General features: G+C 34.7%; 4 protein-coding genes across 4 annotated transcripts; all 4 read right to left on the minus strand.

The window, feature by feature from the left end:
• Positions 1-3,840: 3,840 nt before the first annotated feature.
• LOC122594406 (exopolygalacturonase-like) lies at positions 3,841-5,516 on the minus strand. Its single transcript, XM_043766869.1, has 4 exons — positions 5,328-5,516; positions 4,902-5,210; positions 4,316-4,825; positions 3,841-4,145 (listed from the first exon to the last, which is right to left on the minus strand). The coding sequence occupies exons 1-4, from the start codon at positions 5,514-5,516 to the stop codon at positions 3,897-3,899; spliced, it is 1,257 nt and encodes a 418-aa protein (XP_043622804.1). The 3' UTR covers positions 3,841-3,896.
• A 4,807-nt stretch (positions 5,517-10,323) lies between these two features.
• LOC122594601 (polygalacturonase-like) lies at positions 10,324-11,834 on the minus strand. The gene is made up of 3 exons (XM_043767038.1): positions 11,712-11,834; positions 11,022-11,333; positions 10,324-10,886 (listed from the first exon to the last, which is right to left on the minus strand). Exons 1-3 carry the CDS (start codon positions 11,832-11,834, stop codon positions 10,371-10,373), a joined length of 951 nt encoding a protein of 316 aa, XP_043622973.1. The 3' UTR covers positions 10,324-10,370.
• An 891-nt stretch (positions 11,835-12,725) lies between these two features.
• Positions 12,726-14,321, minus strand: LOC122591908 (exopolygalacturonase-like). The gene is made up of 4 exons (XM_043764133.1): positions 14,187-14,321; positions 13,737-14,048; positions 13,128-13,637; positions 12,726-12,977 (listed from the first exon to the last, which is right to left on the minus strand). Exons 1-4 carry the CDS (start codon positions 14,319-14,321, stop codon positions 12,726-12,728), a joined length of 1,209 nt encoding a protein of 402 aa, XP_043620068.1.
• A 1,596-nt stretch (positions 14,322-15,917) lies between these two features.
• On the minus strand, positions 15,918-18,086 carry LOC122591910 (exopolygalacturonase-like). Its single transcript, XM_043764134.1, has 4 exons — positions 17,961-18,086; positions 17,532-17,840; positions 16,528-17,031; positions 15,918-16,166 (listed from the first exon to the last, which is right to left on the minus strand). The coding sequence occupies exons 1-4, from the start codon at positions 18,084-18,086 to the stop codon at positions 15,924-15,926; spliced, it is 1,182 nt and encodes a 393-aa protein (XP_043620069.1). The 3' UTR covers positions 15,918-15,923.
• Positions 18,087-19,658: the final 1,572 nt, after the last annotated feature.

The following is a 19,658-nucleotide window of genomic DNA, read 5'->3' on the forward strand; positions in this document are numbered from 1 at the left end:
CGTTGTGATTTCGGATCGTAAACTCAAATGTTTGAAGTCTTCATGTTTATAGCTTATTATAATTAATATAAGTAATAGGAGTTGAAAAATTCAGAAAAAAAGAGACAAATATTAATGAGATAACGATTAGTCAAATCAGGTTATAATGTCTTTTGTAAAAGGACACGTGTCAATTAAAGTGTAACATCCCAAAACTTTTTGACGTTGACTGTTAACTTGTCGTTAGCGACCGTTAGTCACTATGTGTTTTGTATGTGCTTATGTGAGTTAAATGATTTACGTGAGATATGTGTTAAAGTGATTTAAAGGAATGAAATCAAAGTTGATAATGATTAATAAAGTCAATTATTGTTCCCGATAAGATATAGGGGTCGATAAGTGTTCCCGTAGGCGTTAAAAGAGCCGTTTAGGGCCGAAACAAGTTATAACGAAGTGCGAGGGCCTAGATGTGAAGTTGGGAAAGTTGCTTCAGTATATAAAGGCCATGATGCACGACCATAATGCAGAAAAATCAGATCCAAAACCCTAGAAAAGTCTTGCACACAAACCCTAGGTCAATTCTTCAATAATAGTCGATTTCGGGGGATTTCGGAAGGGTTTTTGCTTGGTTTTTGATCCGTTGATCAACCCTACAGGTATTATATCATCAATTGATTTTTGATTAAGTTTTAAAGTAGGTTTTGTCCCTGTAGATTCGACCATGAGGGCTGGGGTTGTTGGAAGTTGATGTTTTCGGTTAAAAACGACGTTTTCGTGAGTAAAAATCATTAATAGAGTTGATTAACTATGGCAAGATGCAAAATTTAATGTTGAATAATGTTGTTTGTATGTAAATAAGTGAATCCTAGGTGTTTAATTAGATCCATGTGTGTTCAATTGTGTTTTTGAATCAAACGTTGCAGTTTCGAGTCGTTTTGATGATCAAAAAGAGGGATTCATTTATGTAATTGATTCAAGGATTAATTGATGTTTTCAAAGGCTTATTTGTGACCTAATTAATGTTAATTTAATGGGTAGAAGTCGTGGTGGATGTTTGGGATCCGTTTGGAAGGAGATTAAGGAGAAGTGAAACAAGAGTGCTGGTTCGTCTAGTAGGTGCGACGCACCTCTAAAGAGGGTGCAACGCACCTAGTGTTGTGAGGGGAGGTTTGGTAGTGTGTCATCAGTAGGTGCGACACACCTCTCCATAGGTGCGGCACACTCATTGATACCGAGAAGGGGTGCGATAGAGGGTGCGTTGTAGGGTGCATTTATGTTCCTCCTAACTTTCTTTTAGTTGGTGCGGTGCACCATGGTTAGGGATGCGGCACACCTAGTCTATTTATGTTGAAAATCATTGTTTAATGCTTAGATCGTTAATCATTCGGTCTAGGTTTTTGGGAGTACGTATCAAGCACCGTAAGCTTACTTTAAGTTGTTGTGAGCCCGTGTAAGGTAAGATACATGACTTTTCTCACGCTGGAGGCACAACAAAAGTAGTTTTCTTTAATTAACCTCTTAATCGGATTATCTTATGTGTGTTGGGTTATCAGGGTCATGCGGTAGGTTATATGGGAACATATGCATGTTAAGTAGTTAATTATGTTGTGATGACGTTTAAAGTTGAAGTAATTATATGCATGTGTAATGTGATGATTACAATGATGTTTCCATGAAGTGTTTATGATATGTGTTGTTGAAATGATTTAAGTTGATATGTTGACGTTTAAAGTAAAAGTAAGTATGTGCATATAAAATATGATGCTTATAATTACGACGCCATGATATGTTTATGATATGTGATGTGATGTTGATAAAGTCGTTGATATGCCTAAATGTTGATATATGATGGCTTATATGTGCACTTAAGTATGAATTGTCTAGTTCACTAGATACACGAAGAAATGTTATGAGATGTGCATGTTAATGTGGGTACACGTTGAAGTAGGTGTGAAACTCATTAGGTAATGAATATACCTAAAGTTAAAGTAAAGTAAAGATGTTGATATGTGATTAGTTTAGGTGAAAGTGTAGCCTAAGCTAAAATAAAGTAAAGATGTTGATAAGTGATTGGTTTAGGTGAAAGTGTAGCCTAAGCTAATAAAGATAAGAAGTCTCGAGCATAATTTGTGTTAAGCTTAACCCGTGCTAGTTGAAAAGCTAGTGCGTACGTGGTCGCTTGAGTGGCTCCTTGCAGCATAGTTATGTTGATCTAGTATTTCCAGGTGGAGTGACTAACCATCAAGACGGGATACTAAAAAGTGGTCGCTTGAGTAATTTCTTGTGGCATAGTTACGTTGATCTAGTATTTCCGGGTGGAGTGACTAACCACCAATGTTAAAAGCATAACGGAATGCTTAAAGTTGATAAGTCGATACGTTGATTAAAGTTGATAAGACGATAAGTTGACATATTGATAAGTCGATACGTTGATTAAAGTTGATAAGACGATAAGTTGACATGTTGATAAGTCGATAAGTTGATTAAAGTTGATCAAAGTTGATAAGAAGATAAGTTGATTAAGTTGCTTACGTTGATTAAGTTGATTATAAGTATGATTTATTGTTGATAGGCACAATTAGGAGTATATATCCTACATGTGCTATAAATATATATGTGATATGTTTAAGTGTGGTATGTAAGACGTGAGATGAAGTGGATTAAGCTGATTAAGTTGATAATAAGATCGATATATGTGTGAAAGAAGTATATGTGCTTTACGTTATGAGATCACAATGTGACGTGAGAATATGCGCTAATATGAATACGTGTGACAAGTTTATGTGTGATATGCCAAGATATGATATGAAGTTACGTTTAAGTGGTAAGTCTATGTTGATATGATATAAGATATTGATTAAGATGTGAGTATATGATGATATGATGTATATGTTGATATGAAATGAAATGTGATGCAATGTGGGAAAAGGGAAGTGTGGGTTGATCTATGATTGTTGTCGATGATACGTGTGATTATGTTTTATGAAAGTAAAATGAAGAACGTTTTATCAAAATGTGTGTATCTTACTTAGCTAATTTTATTAGCTAACACTTGCTTTTATGAAAATGTTGTATCCTTCAGGATAAGCAGGTTTGAGCTAGATGTTGCGGCTACATATTTACGTTTATGTTACATGTAATAATGAATGACATTTATGTTTGTTTCAAGACTTGGATTTCATTTATATTGTTTTGATGATGCACGTTAGTAACACCATTTTATAAAGGTAGTAAGGTACCATCCGGTTACGGATGAGGAAGTTTTAAAGTGATCCTTTTCCGCTACGTATTAAACGCTGTTTGACAAAAGTTTTTTTTTGAAATCCAGGTTTTAAAACGACGGTTGTTACATAAAGAGACAATTATTAATGAGATAACGATTAGTCAAATCAGGTATAAAACTAATTTAACAAAATAAATAAATTAAAAGAACACGTGTCAATTAAGGATTACGTCACGTGTCGTTTCAAGAATATGTGAAACATGTTTTAGTTTATGGGTAGATAGATGTAGGATAGTCCTATGGTCAAAGCGTAATAATAACAACTTTTGTGTTAATGTTAAAAAAAAAAAAACCACGACTTTTGTGTTAGAAATTCTTTAATTATGCCACAAACAATATGCGTAAAGTTCTAAAATTCGAAGAAATAATACCATCAATCCTGATGAGTAATCACATAAAACACAAATAAATTATATATAGTTTGACATCACAATTCACAAATATAAATTATCTAATATTTCCACCGGCGTATAAGTACGTATATATGTGCATGTATATATATTCAAGCCCGGATAGTTTGAACGATTCCGACCAAAACCACTAAACATTCGATCAGTTGAATTTTTTGTTACCACTCATGTTGTCGCATTTTCGTGCCTGGACAATAATATATGAGTGCTGAAGATCATACTAGTCATATTTTAGATTTGGGCGCACTTGTACAAACTGGAGGGACAACTTGGCCGACGACTTTGGGTTTAACGTTTGTACATTCGGAGGTGGCTCCTCCTCCGGCTCCTTGAAATACCAAGTTGATATCTCCGACCTCCACGTTGTCACAAAATCCTTGGCTGCAAATAAGCTTCACTGCTACTTTTGTTGCCGATGTTCCCTTGATCTTCCTAAAGCTTATGTTGGACATCTTCACTTTTGTTGGACCTTTCTGTTAGGAGATATATGTAAACTTGGATTATATAATTAACTTTACCAAAAATTTGATTTCTACTTGTGTGACCAACACTATCTATATAGAATATAGTCATAGCTATGGTTAATTATAAACCAAGATTGTGTTCGTATCATAGTGTAGGCCGGAATCAGAACAGAACGTACGTCACAGTGTCCACTGGGGCAATATTGATGATCGATTATAACAGGATTCATCACTTTGTCCATGATGATGTCTTCAAAATGCATATCACTCGCGGTTCCAGGAGTACCATTAGGCCAACTTTTGATCCTAACTCCATTTTGGGTTCCAATGATGGTACAATTCTTGACCCAAATTCCTTGTACAGGTAATTCATCTTTATACCTACCCAAGCTTCCAATACTGATGCCATGTCCTGGTCCACATGTCACCTTTTCTACACGGACGTTCTTGCTACCGTCTCCAAAGGAAATACAATCATCACCAGTTTTTATAACTGAGTTTGTGATGTTGAGGTTGTTTAACCGCCCGATATGAATTCCATCTGTGTTAACACTGTCTCCGGGTGCATTAACAGTAATGTGGTCAAAATTGGTGTTGTCACAACCCAATATATTAATGTGAAAAAATTTGCTATTTGTAGATGTTAAATCTTTTACTAATGAATTATTGATTCTGGTAAACCCAATATTCTGCAAAAGGCAATGATAAATTAAGGTTAAATGCTATTAACTTTAAAAATCAAAATCAACAAACAGAAACACTTACGGGTGGCAGAGCGCATGATGCAGTCTTAGCGCATTGGTTACCTTTCCATACAGCTTGCCCTTGACCGTCAAGGTTACCACCAGTCCATGTTAATTTATCAACGTCCCTGATCGTGATCCACCTATTTTCTTTGAACTTTGCAAGTTCGGGAGGAGCCTTTATAGTGGCTCCGGTAGCCTTGATCTCAATCGGACCCTTGCAAGGACCAGCTAACATAATTGGAGGAAGTACTAGATATGTCCCGGCTGGAATAACCAGCGAGCTTGGTGGTGGCCCATTACATGCTTCTTTCCAAGCGGCCATTAACACCTAATTTCAATTCAATTGGAACTATAAATAAGCAAAACAAAGTATAACGTCCACATTCGATATAGTGTCACAATAAAACATATATGTGTAACTAATGATTTGTAACATCACTATTACCGGGCCATCATCAGTTTTACCATCAGCCTTTGCACCTTTAGCTTTTATATCAATGACAGCAGAATGGTTCATTGTAATTGATGCCATAAGAAACAAGCTACATATTGCTCTTTGAATGTAGCTTTTTTTACCCATTTTTAATGAAGTTTTTACTTCCTTCTGAGCCTTATATTTGGGGTTTCCAATCATGAAGTTACTGATGGTAAGGAAGGGTATTTATGAGAGATAAGAAGTTTTAGTGGGAACTTTATATTTCTTTCATTGGTTACCAAACATTTTTAGGCAAGCTTTTCATAACTCATATTGTAGCTTTCATCTCTTGGGTGAACTTTTTTTTGTTCAAATTGTGCCAAGTGTACTTTTTGTTCCAAGATTATTTCAATATATACTTTTTAAAAGTGAAGTGGTAAGATGGAACTGATGTGACAAAACTGATGAAAAGTGATGTACGTCACATTGGGAACTCTCTTATATCGGGCCTGAGTGATCAATCCACCCGTTTAGACTTAGCTTATAGCTTATTGCATAATAAAATTGAACCAATTGGCAGTCATAAAGCACAACGTCAATGCGTAGAGGATATCTTTTGATTGCCTACCCACCAGACAAAACCTCGTCAAGATGTCGTTGTGCAATGATGCCATTGTAACCTCGGAGCACCTCTTTCTTGACTGCAGTATTGCTAAGTAGGTCTGGTCATATTAATAGATATTGGTGGACTGTGGAAGGTATCTCTCATGATGTTACTTGTTTGATCTTCAGTCTCTTGCAGTGGGCCGATTGTTTGATCATGCCCCAACAACCAAGAACAAAAGCACAAAACAAATTAATCAAGTGGTGACTTTATCTGGGCTAGCTGGATTTGTGAATTTGTAATCTTTCCTTTAGTGACATTTTGTTTTCATTTATTCTAGCATTTTGCCATTTATGAAGTTAAAAGAAAATAGGCATCCAGAACAAAGTCTGTTAAGCAATTTTTAATATAAACTATCTATTTATGCTATATAATTAAGTGATAAGTGTTTCAATATATATAACCAATCAAATATATATAGTGTGTAACCATCAGTTCATTGTGAGTATGTAAATTACTATTTTGTCCAAATTATGTGGTTACTGGGTTACTGTCTACCTGTAACCGGTTAGAGCCACACACGATATCACGATGAATATACAGAATAGACATTAAGCCATAGTTGACTTCCAGTGATGGTCATCTTTTCCGATCAATTTCAATTACTATAAATTTGTTGCAAACCGTATCTGTTTAATTCGGTCTGATCCATATTTGCATTGTTTAATACAATTTATATGCCATCAATCAAGCCATAGTTAGTTGCTGCCAATTTCCTCTCTAAGTTTTCACTTTCAGTTGTGTTTTGCTTTCAACTGTTTCATGTTATCTAGCTAGGCAGTTGGTGTGTTTGTAAGTTGCATCAACAGTGCCGAACGATTTAAAGTCTTTTTTGTGTTATATAATACTTGATGAAAGTTGTATGAATTTTCAAAGTGTTCAATTTTGAATTTTTAATGTCTTTTTTGTGCAACTTTGACCTTAAATATATTTTTTTGTTTTATATAAAACTTGATAAAAGTTGTATGAATTAATTGAGTTTTAAATGTATTTGGTCAAAGTTATAAAATAAAAGACTTTGAAAATTCAAAGCAGGAGGGAGTAATAACTACTGGTAGACTAAATTACGCGAATGCAATAAACAAGTGTTATTCACTTACCAACAAAATATAATAAGACTTTCATCTCAACATACGTATAAAATTAATCTTGTAGCTAATCATTTTAGGAGTGTTTAGTTTGAGCCGCAAAATAGTATTCTAAAAATCCTGCTAAGGTAGGTTTTTACCAAAAAGTCGTTTCAATTGCCAGACAAAATGTTACCGTGTCCTTTCCATTTTAAATCAAGTTTGACTTTTAAGTTATTTTTTTTATCGGTAAATATTTTTATAAATATTTTTGTTTGTAATATTTAACATTTTGATATTTAAGTTATATGTATTTTTAATTCATATGATTTTTTTTCATGAAGTACTATATAATACAAAAAAATACGATCAAAGTTTAAAAAAGAATAAACTTTGAGTAATTTTTGACAAGCGTTGCAAGCTTTCTAAAGGTTTATCTTGTTTCATGTTGATAAGATGTGAGCGGCCATATACCTAAACTTTAGGTACATTAAACAGTGAACGTGTGACAGTCATATATTTAAGTTTAGATATAAACCTCTCATATACTAATTTTTTAATATTTTTTATGGACTAAAAATGAATCAGACCAATTATAAAAACCCAAGCTTCCTTATGGCATACGATTCAGTTTGTTCAACCAACTATCTTCTCATTCACAAGCGACCCAACTATTCCCCTGTTGTGAATTTCAAGTTTTACAAATAAAATTTAGGATTTTGTTAAATGTAATAATTAAAATTTATATTTAAAAAGTATATACAACATTTTACCACATGATGAGCATAGCTTGTAAGGCCATATATATACATGCAAATTCCTAAAACCAAATAATGCAAACTACACTCGCTTCATTTTTATTACCGAGTATTTTTTTTTACTATATTTGTTTGTCTCACAATAACTGTTGTTTTTTTTTTCTTAAGAAAACATGATCTCATTTATTTATTAACAGCAACCATCATACACATGTTTTGAGAAATATATTCGTTGGATGACTTGTTGTTAGGCGTGAGTCATCAGCACTTAGTAGAAGGAAGCCTCAACAATCCATCAGTAAGGATAAGTTAAGATAAGTTTGATGACTCATCACACATATAATAAATCATGAGTAATCAGGGAAGAAAAAAATATACCAAAAGGTCACATGAAGGTCATGTGACCTATTACACGCTTTGAGAAAAATTATGTGTCAGGTGTTTTAGTTACATCAATTGCAGAGTACTTTTTCACCAATACAAGATTGACAATCTTCTACACGTCAACATCCTTATCTCGAAAAGTGTTGTCCTTCACCCCTCCTATAAAAGACAACATTTATGAAGACAATATATCATTACTTGCATATGCATATCGATGCTCGTATACTCGAAAAAAAATACATCTGGTCCGTCCCAAATTCGTCCATAATACCGACGGATTAGGGACGGCCAATATTTTAAGACCGCCGTAAATCCGTCGAAAAAAAATAAAATTTGTTCCGTCCCTAATAACGACGGATTAAGGACGATCATATTGAAGTCCTTCGTAAATCCGTCAAAAACATTTAAAGTTAGCGACTGATTTGGGACGAATATATTATATTAATATATTTGGATTTTTTTTTCCGATTGTTAATTTTTTCCGTCATAAATCCGTCAAAAAATTATATATTTAGGGACGAATTTCCGACGGTTTGTAGATCTGTTGGTAATCTGCCTCTAATCCGTCATAAATACTTTTGAATAAATTTAATTGACTTGTTGTCTGAAATCCGTCGGTAAGACATCGCTAACTAGGTCGAAAATATCAGATTTTCTAGTAGTGCTATAGTTGGTCTAAATTTCTAAGAAATATTTCTTGTAATTTATACTTTTGCACATGCATAGGTTGTAATGTTGTAAAACCAACCAGAGTCTTAGTAGATCTTTTCTTAATCCTCTCGCTATCGGTAAAGCAACTATGTACCTTTCTGTCGTGTAGACTCAGATTAAGCATTTGTATCGAAGATATATTGTATATTTACTTTTATTTCTTACTCTATGTCCGTTATATTTTAAGTAAACATATAAGTGTAAAAAATAAAAACCATTTCTACTTTTCATCTCCACCTAATATAAATTAATGAAATAATTTACAACATAAATCTCTCAATCCATAAAATAACTACACAATCATCTTTTACTTCAATTACTGTTACATTAATAATCACACCACCCGCGATTACCACCGCCACCGGCATCACCTCCGTTATCACCTATTGCCACCACCACCCGTTATTGCCGCCCCGCCTTACCGGATCACCATTGCCATCATTGTTGCTGCATTGCACGTACATACGTCTGGTTTTGCTAATTTACCTTTATTTAATATTTTACCAATCTTTTATAGTATTATATTTCAAAAGTCAAGTTGGTTTAACTGTATGGGGAAAAAAGGAAAAGATAAAGAAAATATTAGGGAACTATTGCGTTAAAAGAACTTAATTTATAAAAGTCACAGATAACATCATAGATAATGAATAACAGAATACGAAATATGTCCAAACATACACTATATATATATGTACTAGAGATTTGGATAATTAATCTAATTTTTGTAACAACTTATTATTTTATACAACTTCACCACCTTAATTATGCTGTATGTGCACGTTGATTATATATTAAGATCATACGGGTGTATGATGTGATGCACTTGGACTACCGCAAGCCGGAGGGATTATTTCGCCGACGATTTTCGGCTTGATATTAGAACACTGGGAGGTAGCAGCAGCTCCACCACTCTGTTTCAAGTTAATATTACTCAACTCCACATTCTCACACGGTGATTCAGCGCTGCAATCAAACTTCACTGCCACCTTTGTTGCTGACGTTCCCTTGATGTTCTTATAGCTCACATTCGATATCTTTACCTTAGAAGGGCTTCCTTTCTGGTAGTTATATATATATATATATGTAATTAAGAAAGATTCAACTAAATATGTATATATAACATGTAGAAAAATTTGGAGAACTCGTGTGTTGATATGTGTGAAATAGATTTTGTAGAAAAAGCTAGAAAGTCAACAAAAGGTTTTGTAAAACCAGTGTGTCTAGGTTAATTTACAAACCCGGACTATGACTCAACCAAAGTCCCATGTTCTAAAACGTGGAGTATGCATGTTGAAGTCCGGGTCAGGCCCGTATGTGACATAAACCCAGACTCTGGGTTTCTGAACATGGGACTTTGGTTCATATATGAGGCATAGTCTGGGTTTGGGAAACCGGACTAAGTGCTTGCACAAATCTCTTTGTTGACTTCTTTGTCCCATAAATATGTTTCACAGAAACACTACTTTTCCAAAATTTTGCATTATCTGTTTCACACCTTGCATGACTTAGCGGGGCAATAATTTTGATCAATAACAATGGGATTAGCCACTTTTTCCATAATAATCTCTTCAAAATGGACATCATTAACGCTTCCAGGGTGAGCAGCAGCCCAACTCTTGATCCTGACTCCATTATCAGTGCCAATGAGGGTACAATTCTTGATCCAGATTCCATGAACAGGTCGTTCATTTGGGTTTTTACCTAGGCTTCCGATGCTGATGCCATGCCCTGGTCCGCAAGTCACCTTTTCCACACGGACGTTCTCGCTTCGCTCACTAAAAGAAATGCAATCATCACCCGTCTTTATATTTGCATTTGTGATGTTGACCCCAATTAACCGCGACAAATGAATTCCATCTGTGTTGGGACTATTTTTTGGAGCATTGATGGTGATGTGTTCAAGTGTGGTGTTGTCACAGCGTAATACTATGATATGGAAGTATTTGCTATTGACAGACGTAACGTTTTTGATTAAAGAATGTTTGCAGAAGCCGAAATTGATATTCTGATCATATACCCAAAATCTGAAAGTTAGTTTTCCATGGAAATACTTATAGCAAAAACGAGTCAGCTCTTGGGTTAGTCTGTTCGCAAAACAAGTGGGACACCCAAGGTTACCAAAAAAAAAAGATATACTTACAGCTGGTATGTCGCATGATGTTTGTTTATCGCCACATTTTTTATTCTTCCATGATTCTTGGCCTTGGCCGTCAAAAGTTCCACCGGTCATTGTCAACCTATCGACATACATGATTGAGATCCAAGTGCCGGTTTTAAATTTTTCAAGCTCTGGTGGTGCCTTAATGGTTGCTCCCGTGGCTTTGATCTCCATCGGACCCTTGCAAGGACCAGTCAAATTAATGGGGGGAAATGCCATATAAGTCCCGGGTGGAAACACTATCCCGCTTGGTGCTGCTCCTGCGCATGCTTCTTTCCAAGCGTTATTTATAGCCTAAATATGTACAGAAAACAAGCTAACATGATTATAGAATCAATATTATGTATAAGAATAATTATAAGCAAGAAAACATACAATGAAATAAAAGCATGAATAAGTACTACATGTCTTAGTTTGACTTTTTTTGGTCATTTCCTTTTAACTTGGATTTTAAATATATTTGTTCGTGTTATATAAGACTGGATGTAAATGATATGTATGGATTTAGTTTTAGGTGTGTTTTCTTTAATACAATTTCTATTAAGTATCATATAAAACAATATTAACACAAATATTTACGATCAAATTTGAAAAAAAATACTCAGAAAAAAACTTAGACATTTAAATTGGGACGGAAGGAGTACTATACTTGATTTATATGAGTATTCTTACCGGACCATCATCAGTTTTGCCATCTCCCTTGGCTCCTTTAGCTTTTATATCAACAAGACCAGCATGGTTCCTTGCAACTAATGCCATAAGAAAGAAACAACATATTGCTCTTATGTTGTCCATTTTTATCAAAGTTCTAATTATTAGTTACTTGGGGCTCGCTTTACTTCTAATATAATCCATTGATGAAATTACGTACAGATGGTAACTGCGTATTTATCAACGTTGAAATATACCTAATTATCGAAGTAACCAATTTCATTATGGAACCATGCATTAATCCTTTTACTACGTACGATTACTAGCCGCTAAAGGGTATAGATTCGATCTATCTTGAGTCCTTGACCTCTATGGTGATGACTTTTGAAGTACAGGGGACAATAAAAAGTGAGATTTACAACCAGGCTGTAGCTTGTATAGTTGATCGTAACGGTTACAACCCAAGGTAGTTAAGTTACTGAAGGTCTGAGATACCATACATCAGAGCATATATAAGGGAGATTGCAGATTGACATATATAATAAAAGTATTTGATTTATAAGTTTATGTTCTGAAGGATTTCTATTCCATCTGAGGATTTTTTCGACAGAGAAGAGAGGGTAAAATCAATGAATTCTGTTATCCTCGACATACATAAGCCAACAATGTCTAATTTGTATGGACCGTGAAACTTTTATTTTGGGGAGAAATCTGAACCAAGCTAATTGTGATGCCGGAACAGAATTTTAGAGCCCGCACCAAGCTTTCCAAGTGAGGAGATTTTTAGTATCGATATTATCTTTTGGAGATGTTGATACCGATTCATAGAATCTAACATAGAATAAGTCCATTTTCATTGCTGAAGAATCATAAATAATATACAGCATTCGAGACAATGAATAAGCTATATATATCCAATTGTAAAAAATTACACATACTATATATGTACTAGATATCTTGCTAGTCCATAATATCAATACAACTTATTTTATAGGACCATATATGCTACAAAAGGACATCAATTGATTAATTTGGTCATACGGCTGTACGTGGGCCACTTGGACAAGCCGGAGGGATAACTTGACCAACGACTTTTGGTTTTACGTTAGCACACTGGGAGGTAGCAATTGCTCCTCCTTGTTGTGTTAAGTTAATGTCTGCCAACTCCACATTGTTACATGGCGATCCTGCGCTACAATCAAACTTGACTGCAACCTTTGTTGATGATGATCCCTTGATCTTTCTATAGCTTACATTTGATATCTTTACTTTTGATGGACCACCTTTCTGGTATGTAATCATGTAATTCAAATGAAATAATTGTTGATTAGTGACAACCATTTTAGTGACTGCATTAAAAGTATAACTAAATTCGAGTTTTCAATGGTTTTTTAGGTGCCCATTTTAGGAAGTGTCGCGTTCTTGATTGTTAAATACCTTGCACGCATGCCCGGGACAATAGTTTTGATCAATAATAATGGGATTAGCAACTTTTTCCATGATAATATCTTCGAAATGCACATCATTAACGATTCCAGGTTCAGCGGCAGGCCAACTTTTAATCCTGACACCGTTATCAGTGCCAATGAGGGTACAATCCTTGACCCAGACTCCTTGTACAGGTTGTTCATTTGGGAATTTTCCTAGGCTTCCGATGCTGATACCATGCCCTGGCCCACAAGTCACCTTATCCACACGGATATTGCTTGCTCCATCACCAAAAGAAATGCAATCATCACCCGTTTTTATAACTGAGTTTGTTATGTTAAGCCCTTTTATCCGTGCTAGATGAATTCCATCTGTGTTACGACTATTTCCTGGAGCAGTGATGGTAAGGTGATCAAGTGTGGTGTTGTCACAGCCTAATATTGCAATGTGAAAGTACTTGCTGTTAATAGACGTTAAGTTTTTGATTAATGAATTTTTGCAAAAGCCGAATCTGATATTCTGCAAAAAGGGGTAGAAAAAATCAGACAGATATGTTGGCATGACAAATTGCTAAACCCAAACTTTACAAGTTTAGGTGAAATATATAGAAATACTTACAACTGGTGGTTGACATGTTGTTTGTTTACTATTGCAATTTGAATTTTTCCATGCTACTTGGCCTTGGCCATCATAAGTACCTCCTGTCATAGTCAATCTATCAATAAAAGTTATCATGATCCAAGTATCGGTTTTAAACTTTTCAGGCTCCGGTGGTGCCTTTATGGTTGCTCCGGTGGCCTTGATCTCAATCGGACCCTTGCAAGGACCACTCAATTGAATAGGGGGGAATGCCATATAAGTCCCGGGTGGAATCACTAGTGAGCTAGGCGGTGGTGCGGCACATGCCTCTTTCCAAGCGTTCATTATTGCCTACGTACCAAATACAAATTAGCACTATATATCATCAATAGGCAATATATGTAAGTATATATAAAATACAAATGTTATTTTCAGTGTTTTGCCGAAAGGTTTTTAATACAACTCGCTGTTAAAAGAATTAGTACGTACCGGGCCATCATCAGTTATGCCATCGCCCTTGGCTCCTTTTGCTTTTACATCCACAACAACAGCTTGGTTCCTTGCAAACAATGCCATAAGAAAGAGGTAACATATTGCTTTTGAGGTGAAATTTATGTTGTCCATTATCATTGAAGTTCCAATATATTTAGATATTTTATTGAGCATGTCACAGATGAATTTATCGAAGTTGAGATATGCCTAAGTTTATAGAAGTAGTATTCCATTTCCTATTAAGCTTTTAAATGGCCTATTTTTCGGTCAATAGTATAGTTTAATATGTAATGTAATTTTTTTTGAAAATTTATTTTTGAGGTCCGTGACTTTCAGTCCCCTAATTATTTTTCAAATGTTATTTCTCGATCTCGTCACTTTCGACCCCTACTTTTGGTCTCAAGCTCCACCACTGGCCGTTAGAACCATGGTCCATTGATAATTGAATGGGATTTGTCTGTATATTATACGAGTATTTGACACGTACTGCTTTAAGATGAAAGAAAAAAGTTTGAAGCTAGGTTATGGGTCTAATACGTAGGACGATTGCACCTCTGAATTGGGGCAAAATTGGCCAACAAAAGCGTGTATTCCAAACTTTAATTTATTTTCTTATGAAAATTGAAATTAAATATATGAAAGTTTAGTTATAGGCCCAATTGGTTTCGTTTAGGACTCTTTAGAACCAAGAAGATCGATTTTACGGTTCTTAAGCTTAGGCATGTTCACCTAAAAATGTCACTGCAACTGCCTAACTACTAAAATTATTTACTTTGGTTTGCTAATTACAGTTTCTACTTATCCAGAAGGACGGGAAAAAAATTAACATCTTAGTTTCGTTTATCTTTGTGTTTAAATTATCCAAGAGTTAACATATCTTAATATTTTGTATTCTAAAATTGTGAAATTTTATAAATACAATAAACTAGCAAGTAGCTAAAGTATCTAATTAAAAAAAAACAGTTAGCTCCACTACTATACGTACACACGGCACCTTCAATTTCTTTAGGGCAAATTCGATCAAGAAACCAATTGACAAACTGAGCTATAAACACATAACTTGGTATATTCATATTCATATGTAAATGATACATGTAGACAAATTTTCATATTTTTAATACTTTTCTTCATTCTCGTATGAACTTTTATAATTCAGACACATCTTTTGATGTATTACTTGATCGCTTGTCTCTCTATTTTATTTTATTTTTTAATTCAGAAATTATTTGGCTTCAACTTAATATAGTAAGAGATAACAATTCAACGAATATACAACGTATATTCCAAATACAGACTACCTTGAGGGGTGGAACCCACATAAACTTTAGGGCTATGAGTCGGTTAAATTCATATAGTTCAAGTTTTTGAAAAATGATATATCTTTTACCCACAATGAAAAATTAACTATATGAATAAAAAATATATATATATCAGTAATGAATTCATGAAAACATTATGATGAGAATTTTTTTAACATCAGTAAACTAGCTAATTCCATTTCTTTTGCAGCACTAATGATATTCAAATGAAATAGTCCAATATCGTATATACTGTAAATGTATATCCATAGAAATACACCTCCGTACGTAGTATCTGAATATTCACTTCATCAACATTCCGAAATTTTTTTGGACGGTTGAATTCCGAACCACTTCAGTTGGTCTAACTTATTAGTGCATCCGGCCAGGCTCCAATTAATTGATGATGGAGCAATATTGGAAGTTAAACATTTGTCTAACTGGTTGTGCCTGGACAAGCAGGGGGGATGTTTTGACCAACAACTTTAGGCTTTACATTAGAACACTCGGAGACGGCCATTCCCCCTCCTTTGACTGTCAAGTTGATATCGGCCACTTCCACGTTCTCGCAGGGTGTTCCGGCACTGCAAGCAAGCTTTATCGCCACCTTAGTTTTCGACGTTCCCCTTATGTTCCTAAAACTCACATTTGATAGCTTCACTTTTGATGGTGCACCTTTCTGGTAGTAGTCATATGATCATAAACAAAAATTTAATTTACCTCAAATTTTAATTTACGGGAACCTCTACTATAAATTATGCAGATACACTTCTAGTAGTACTATGACATAAAATATTTTAATTTTCTCGTCCCATTCTAAATGAGCAAATTTGAGTCTTCTGTTTTCAACTTTGACAGTAAATATCTTTGTTTGTATTATACAACACTTCACATAAAATATATGAATGAATTGTGTTTTAAGTATACTTTTCATTGACATAATTTTCATCAACTACAATATAACACAAACAAAGATATTTACGATCAAAATATGAGATCGATTTAAAATGGGACGAATGAAGTAATTGTTATGGTTATACCTGACAAGTATCATGAGGACAATATTCTTGATCAATCAATATTGGATTTCCCACATTTTCCATGATAATATCTTCAAAATGCACATCGCTAGCGATTCCTGGGTGAGAAGCTGGCCAACTTTTTATCCTGACTCCATTATCAGTGCCATTGATGGTGCAATTCTTGATATATATTCCTTCTACAGGTTCTTCATTCGGATATTTACCTAGGCTTCCGATACTAATACCATGTCCCGGTCCGCACGTCACTTTCTCTATAAGGACGTTTTTGCTTCCATCGCCAAAAGAAATGCAATCATCGCCGGTTCTTATTTTTGAATTTGTGATGTTGAGCCCATTTAACCGCGCGATACCATCGGTGTTGACACTACTTCTGGGTGCATCAATGGTGATATTTTCAAAGGTGCTATTGTGACAGCCCCATAAAGCTATGTGGAAGTTTTTGCTATTGGCAGATGTGAAGTCTTTAAATAATGAATTTTTGAGGTGACTTAATCTTAGATTCTGGAAATGAAAAGAGGAAGGTTTGCAAGTTAACATAAAGGAAGATGTTTGGTTTTGCATTATTTTAGTGAAGGAAAGGAGGAAAAACTACGCACTACTGTCTTTCACGGGTTTTGAGCCCTCAATAACTCGACAGTGTATATAGGAAGTTAAGATGTTGTCAGACCTTATATCTACCTAGGCAGAAAGACTACTTTCAATATATACTTAAATGGTAAAAAAAGACCTCCGACCTTTAAAAAGAATGAGGTCTATCACTGATCCAAATTAACCACGCTTTTGCATTATTTTACTCATTGTCTTAAAAAAAAAATTGAATTTAAGGAAAAAATTATTAATACGAATATTATAAAACCGGACTAGCAGGATACTAGCTAGAATTGGCATAGTATAGAGTAAAGATACAAAATTTGAGAAATTAACAAGTAAATGATTTTTAAATGCAATCCAATTTTTTTTAAATTTGAAATAGACAAGCTAGGTTTCAAAGAAACACTTACGACTGGTATTTGGCAAGTCATTTGGGAATCATGGCATTTGGTACTCTTCCATGTTTCATGACCTTGGCCGTCGAATGTACCACCGGTCAAAGTCAACATTTTTATATTCTCAATAGTAATCCAGCTATCGTTTTTGAACACGGCAAGCTCAGGTGGGGCCTTTATAGTGGCTCCGGTGGCCTTGATCTCAATCGGACCCTTGCATGGACCACGTAACTTAATGGCGTGTGATAAATAAGTGCCTGGTGGAATCAACATCGAGCTAGGTGGTGATGCTCCACAAGCTTCGTACCAAGCGTTCTCTATTGCCTAAATTTTAAGCAAAATGGTAACTATGTACGTCAACTTCCAAACATACAATAGTTAATGAGCAGAAAACATCAACATAAAACACTTCAGCAAGAATTTACGTATGTAAATAAATATTACCATTCCGTCATTAGTTTTGCCATCACCCGTGGCACCTTTAGTTTTTACATCAACTACGACAGCATGGTTCCTCGCAACCAATGCGATAGAAAACAAGCAACATATGGTTCTTTGAACATAGCCCATTTTTGTGTAACTTTTCTATCTGGGTTAATGACATAAAATAACAATATACTTTTTCAAATGTCCCTTTTGTTACAACTTATAACTTCTTTTATCTTTACTCTCTAGTAAAGCAAATCCCCCCACACTCTATTAAATATTTCTGTCTTTGAAATACCTTATTTGCCCTTAGACTTTTTTGTTTTTTTTCTTTACATAACTACCCAAAATCCCTAATAAAGCAGACCGTCTTCCCCACTACTGTCGCCGCATTGCGCGGGTACCATGCTCGTTCTTAATTAAGAACCTAACCTAATTATAAGTTGGCACTAGTGTCCCCTGCTGAAAAACTTGTGAGAATTAATCTGATCATGTGCAAACATAGATAATCCTTGTTTAACTTCTAAGCCCTAAGATTATTAATTAATGGACCCTTCTTCGTATACACGTTGAATTAAAGCAAAAACACATGTACTTATATGGCTGCTTATGACCAGCCAATAAGTTCATTAGACAACCCTTTACTTTATTGAATAAACCAGCAAAGAAAACTAGAAGGAAGAACACGTAAAGAGAACAAGAACCAAAAGAGAGAGTATTGGCCCAATTATATCTTCTTTATCAATAGAAAGATACAATTCGTATGGGTACATGGGATATCATTTCGGCTGCCCCACCCCTCTATTTATAGAGGGTATGGTAATTCCTAGTAAATATTAATAACTTATGAATAGTTCAAGCAAAAAAGATTTAAGTAACTCCCAATATGTTCTTTACGGGTTATGGGTTTTAGTGTCGTCTTTAACTGTGTAAAATAAAATATACTCTCTTACCAACTAAGAGGATGCTAGGATCGCGAGCTAGGTGTTCATTTAATTTATCTTTTTCCTTTCGTTCCAGATAACTATAGAAGACTTTAATTTAATTTGGACTTTTAAATTAGAAAACACTACAAGAGAAACCAAGTTGGATTGCCTCCTTTCAACTCTGTACTCTGACACATCATATCATAGCTTAACGAGCTGTACGTGTTGCAAACTAGATTCGTATACGTACAGTTACTCACAAAGCATAAGTTTCAACTGACCCATTTGAGTTTGTTAAAGAAAATAAATCTAGAACACCAATCATGCATGCCCGACTCACCAATTTTAAGTGCCCAAGAAACCAATAAATTAGAAGATGTGGTAGAACCCTGAATGCTATGTTGATGCTACGTACTATACCATTCAAGTGAGGATGGTTCCAATGAATTGAAGATGGCAATTTAAAACAGAGAAAGGAACACGCAATTTATCTTTATATTTCGTTTCTTAAAAACGCATAGTTGTTACAGCTAACTTAATTTGAGCATAACAAACGGCTAATGTTGATATCAGAATCCCAAATCACATTTGAGACTAATCTACCCGTTTAAGGGATCGATCCAACTTTACAAATTAAAATCAATTACCTCTTTTATGTACATTTATCAAAACACGAAAACTATCTTAATTAAAAAGTGTAAAGTGAGGAAGTAGATTAGTAGATTACTAATTAAGAAAGATATTGAACTGGTCAATATATAGGTAGGCCATATGGGCATAAATGTCATTA

The sequence above is a fragment of the Erigeron canadensis genome, chromosome 3 (genome assembly GCF_010389155.1).
Source record: "Erigeron canadensis isolate Cc75 chromosome 3, C_canadensis_v1, whole genome shotgun sequence".
Lineage (NCBI taxonomy): Eukaryota > Viridiplantae > Streptophyta > Magnoliopsida > Asterales > Asteraceae > Erigeron > Erigeron canadensis.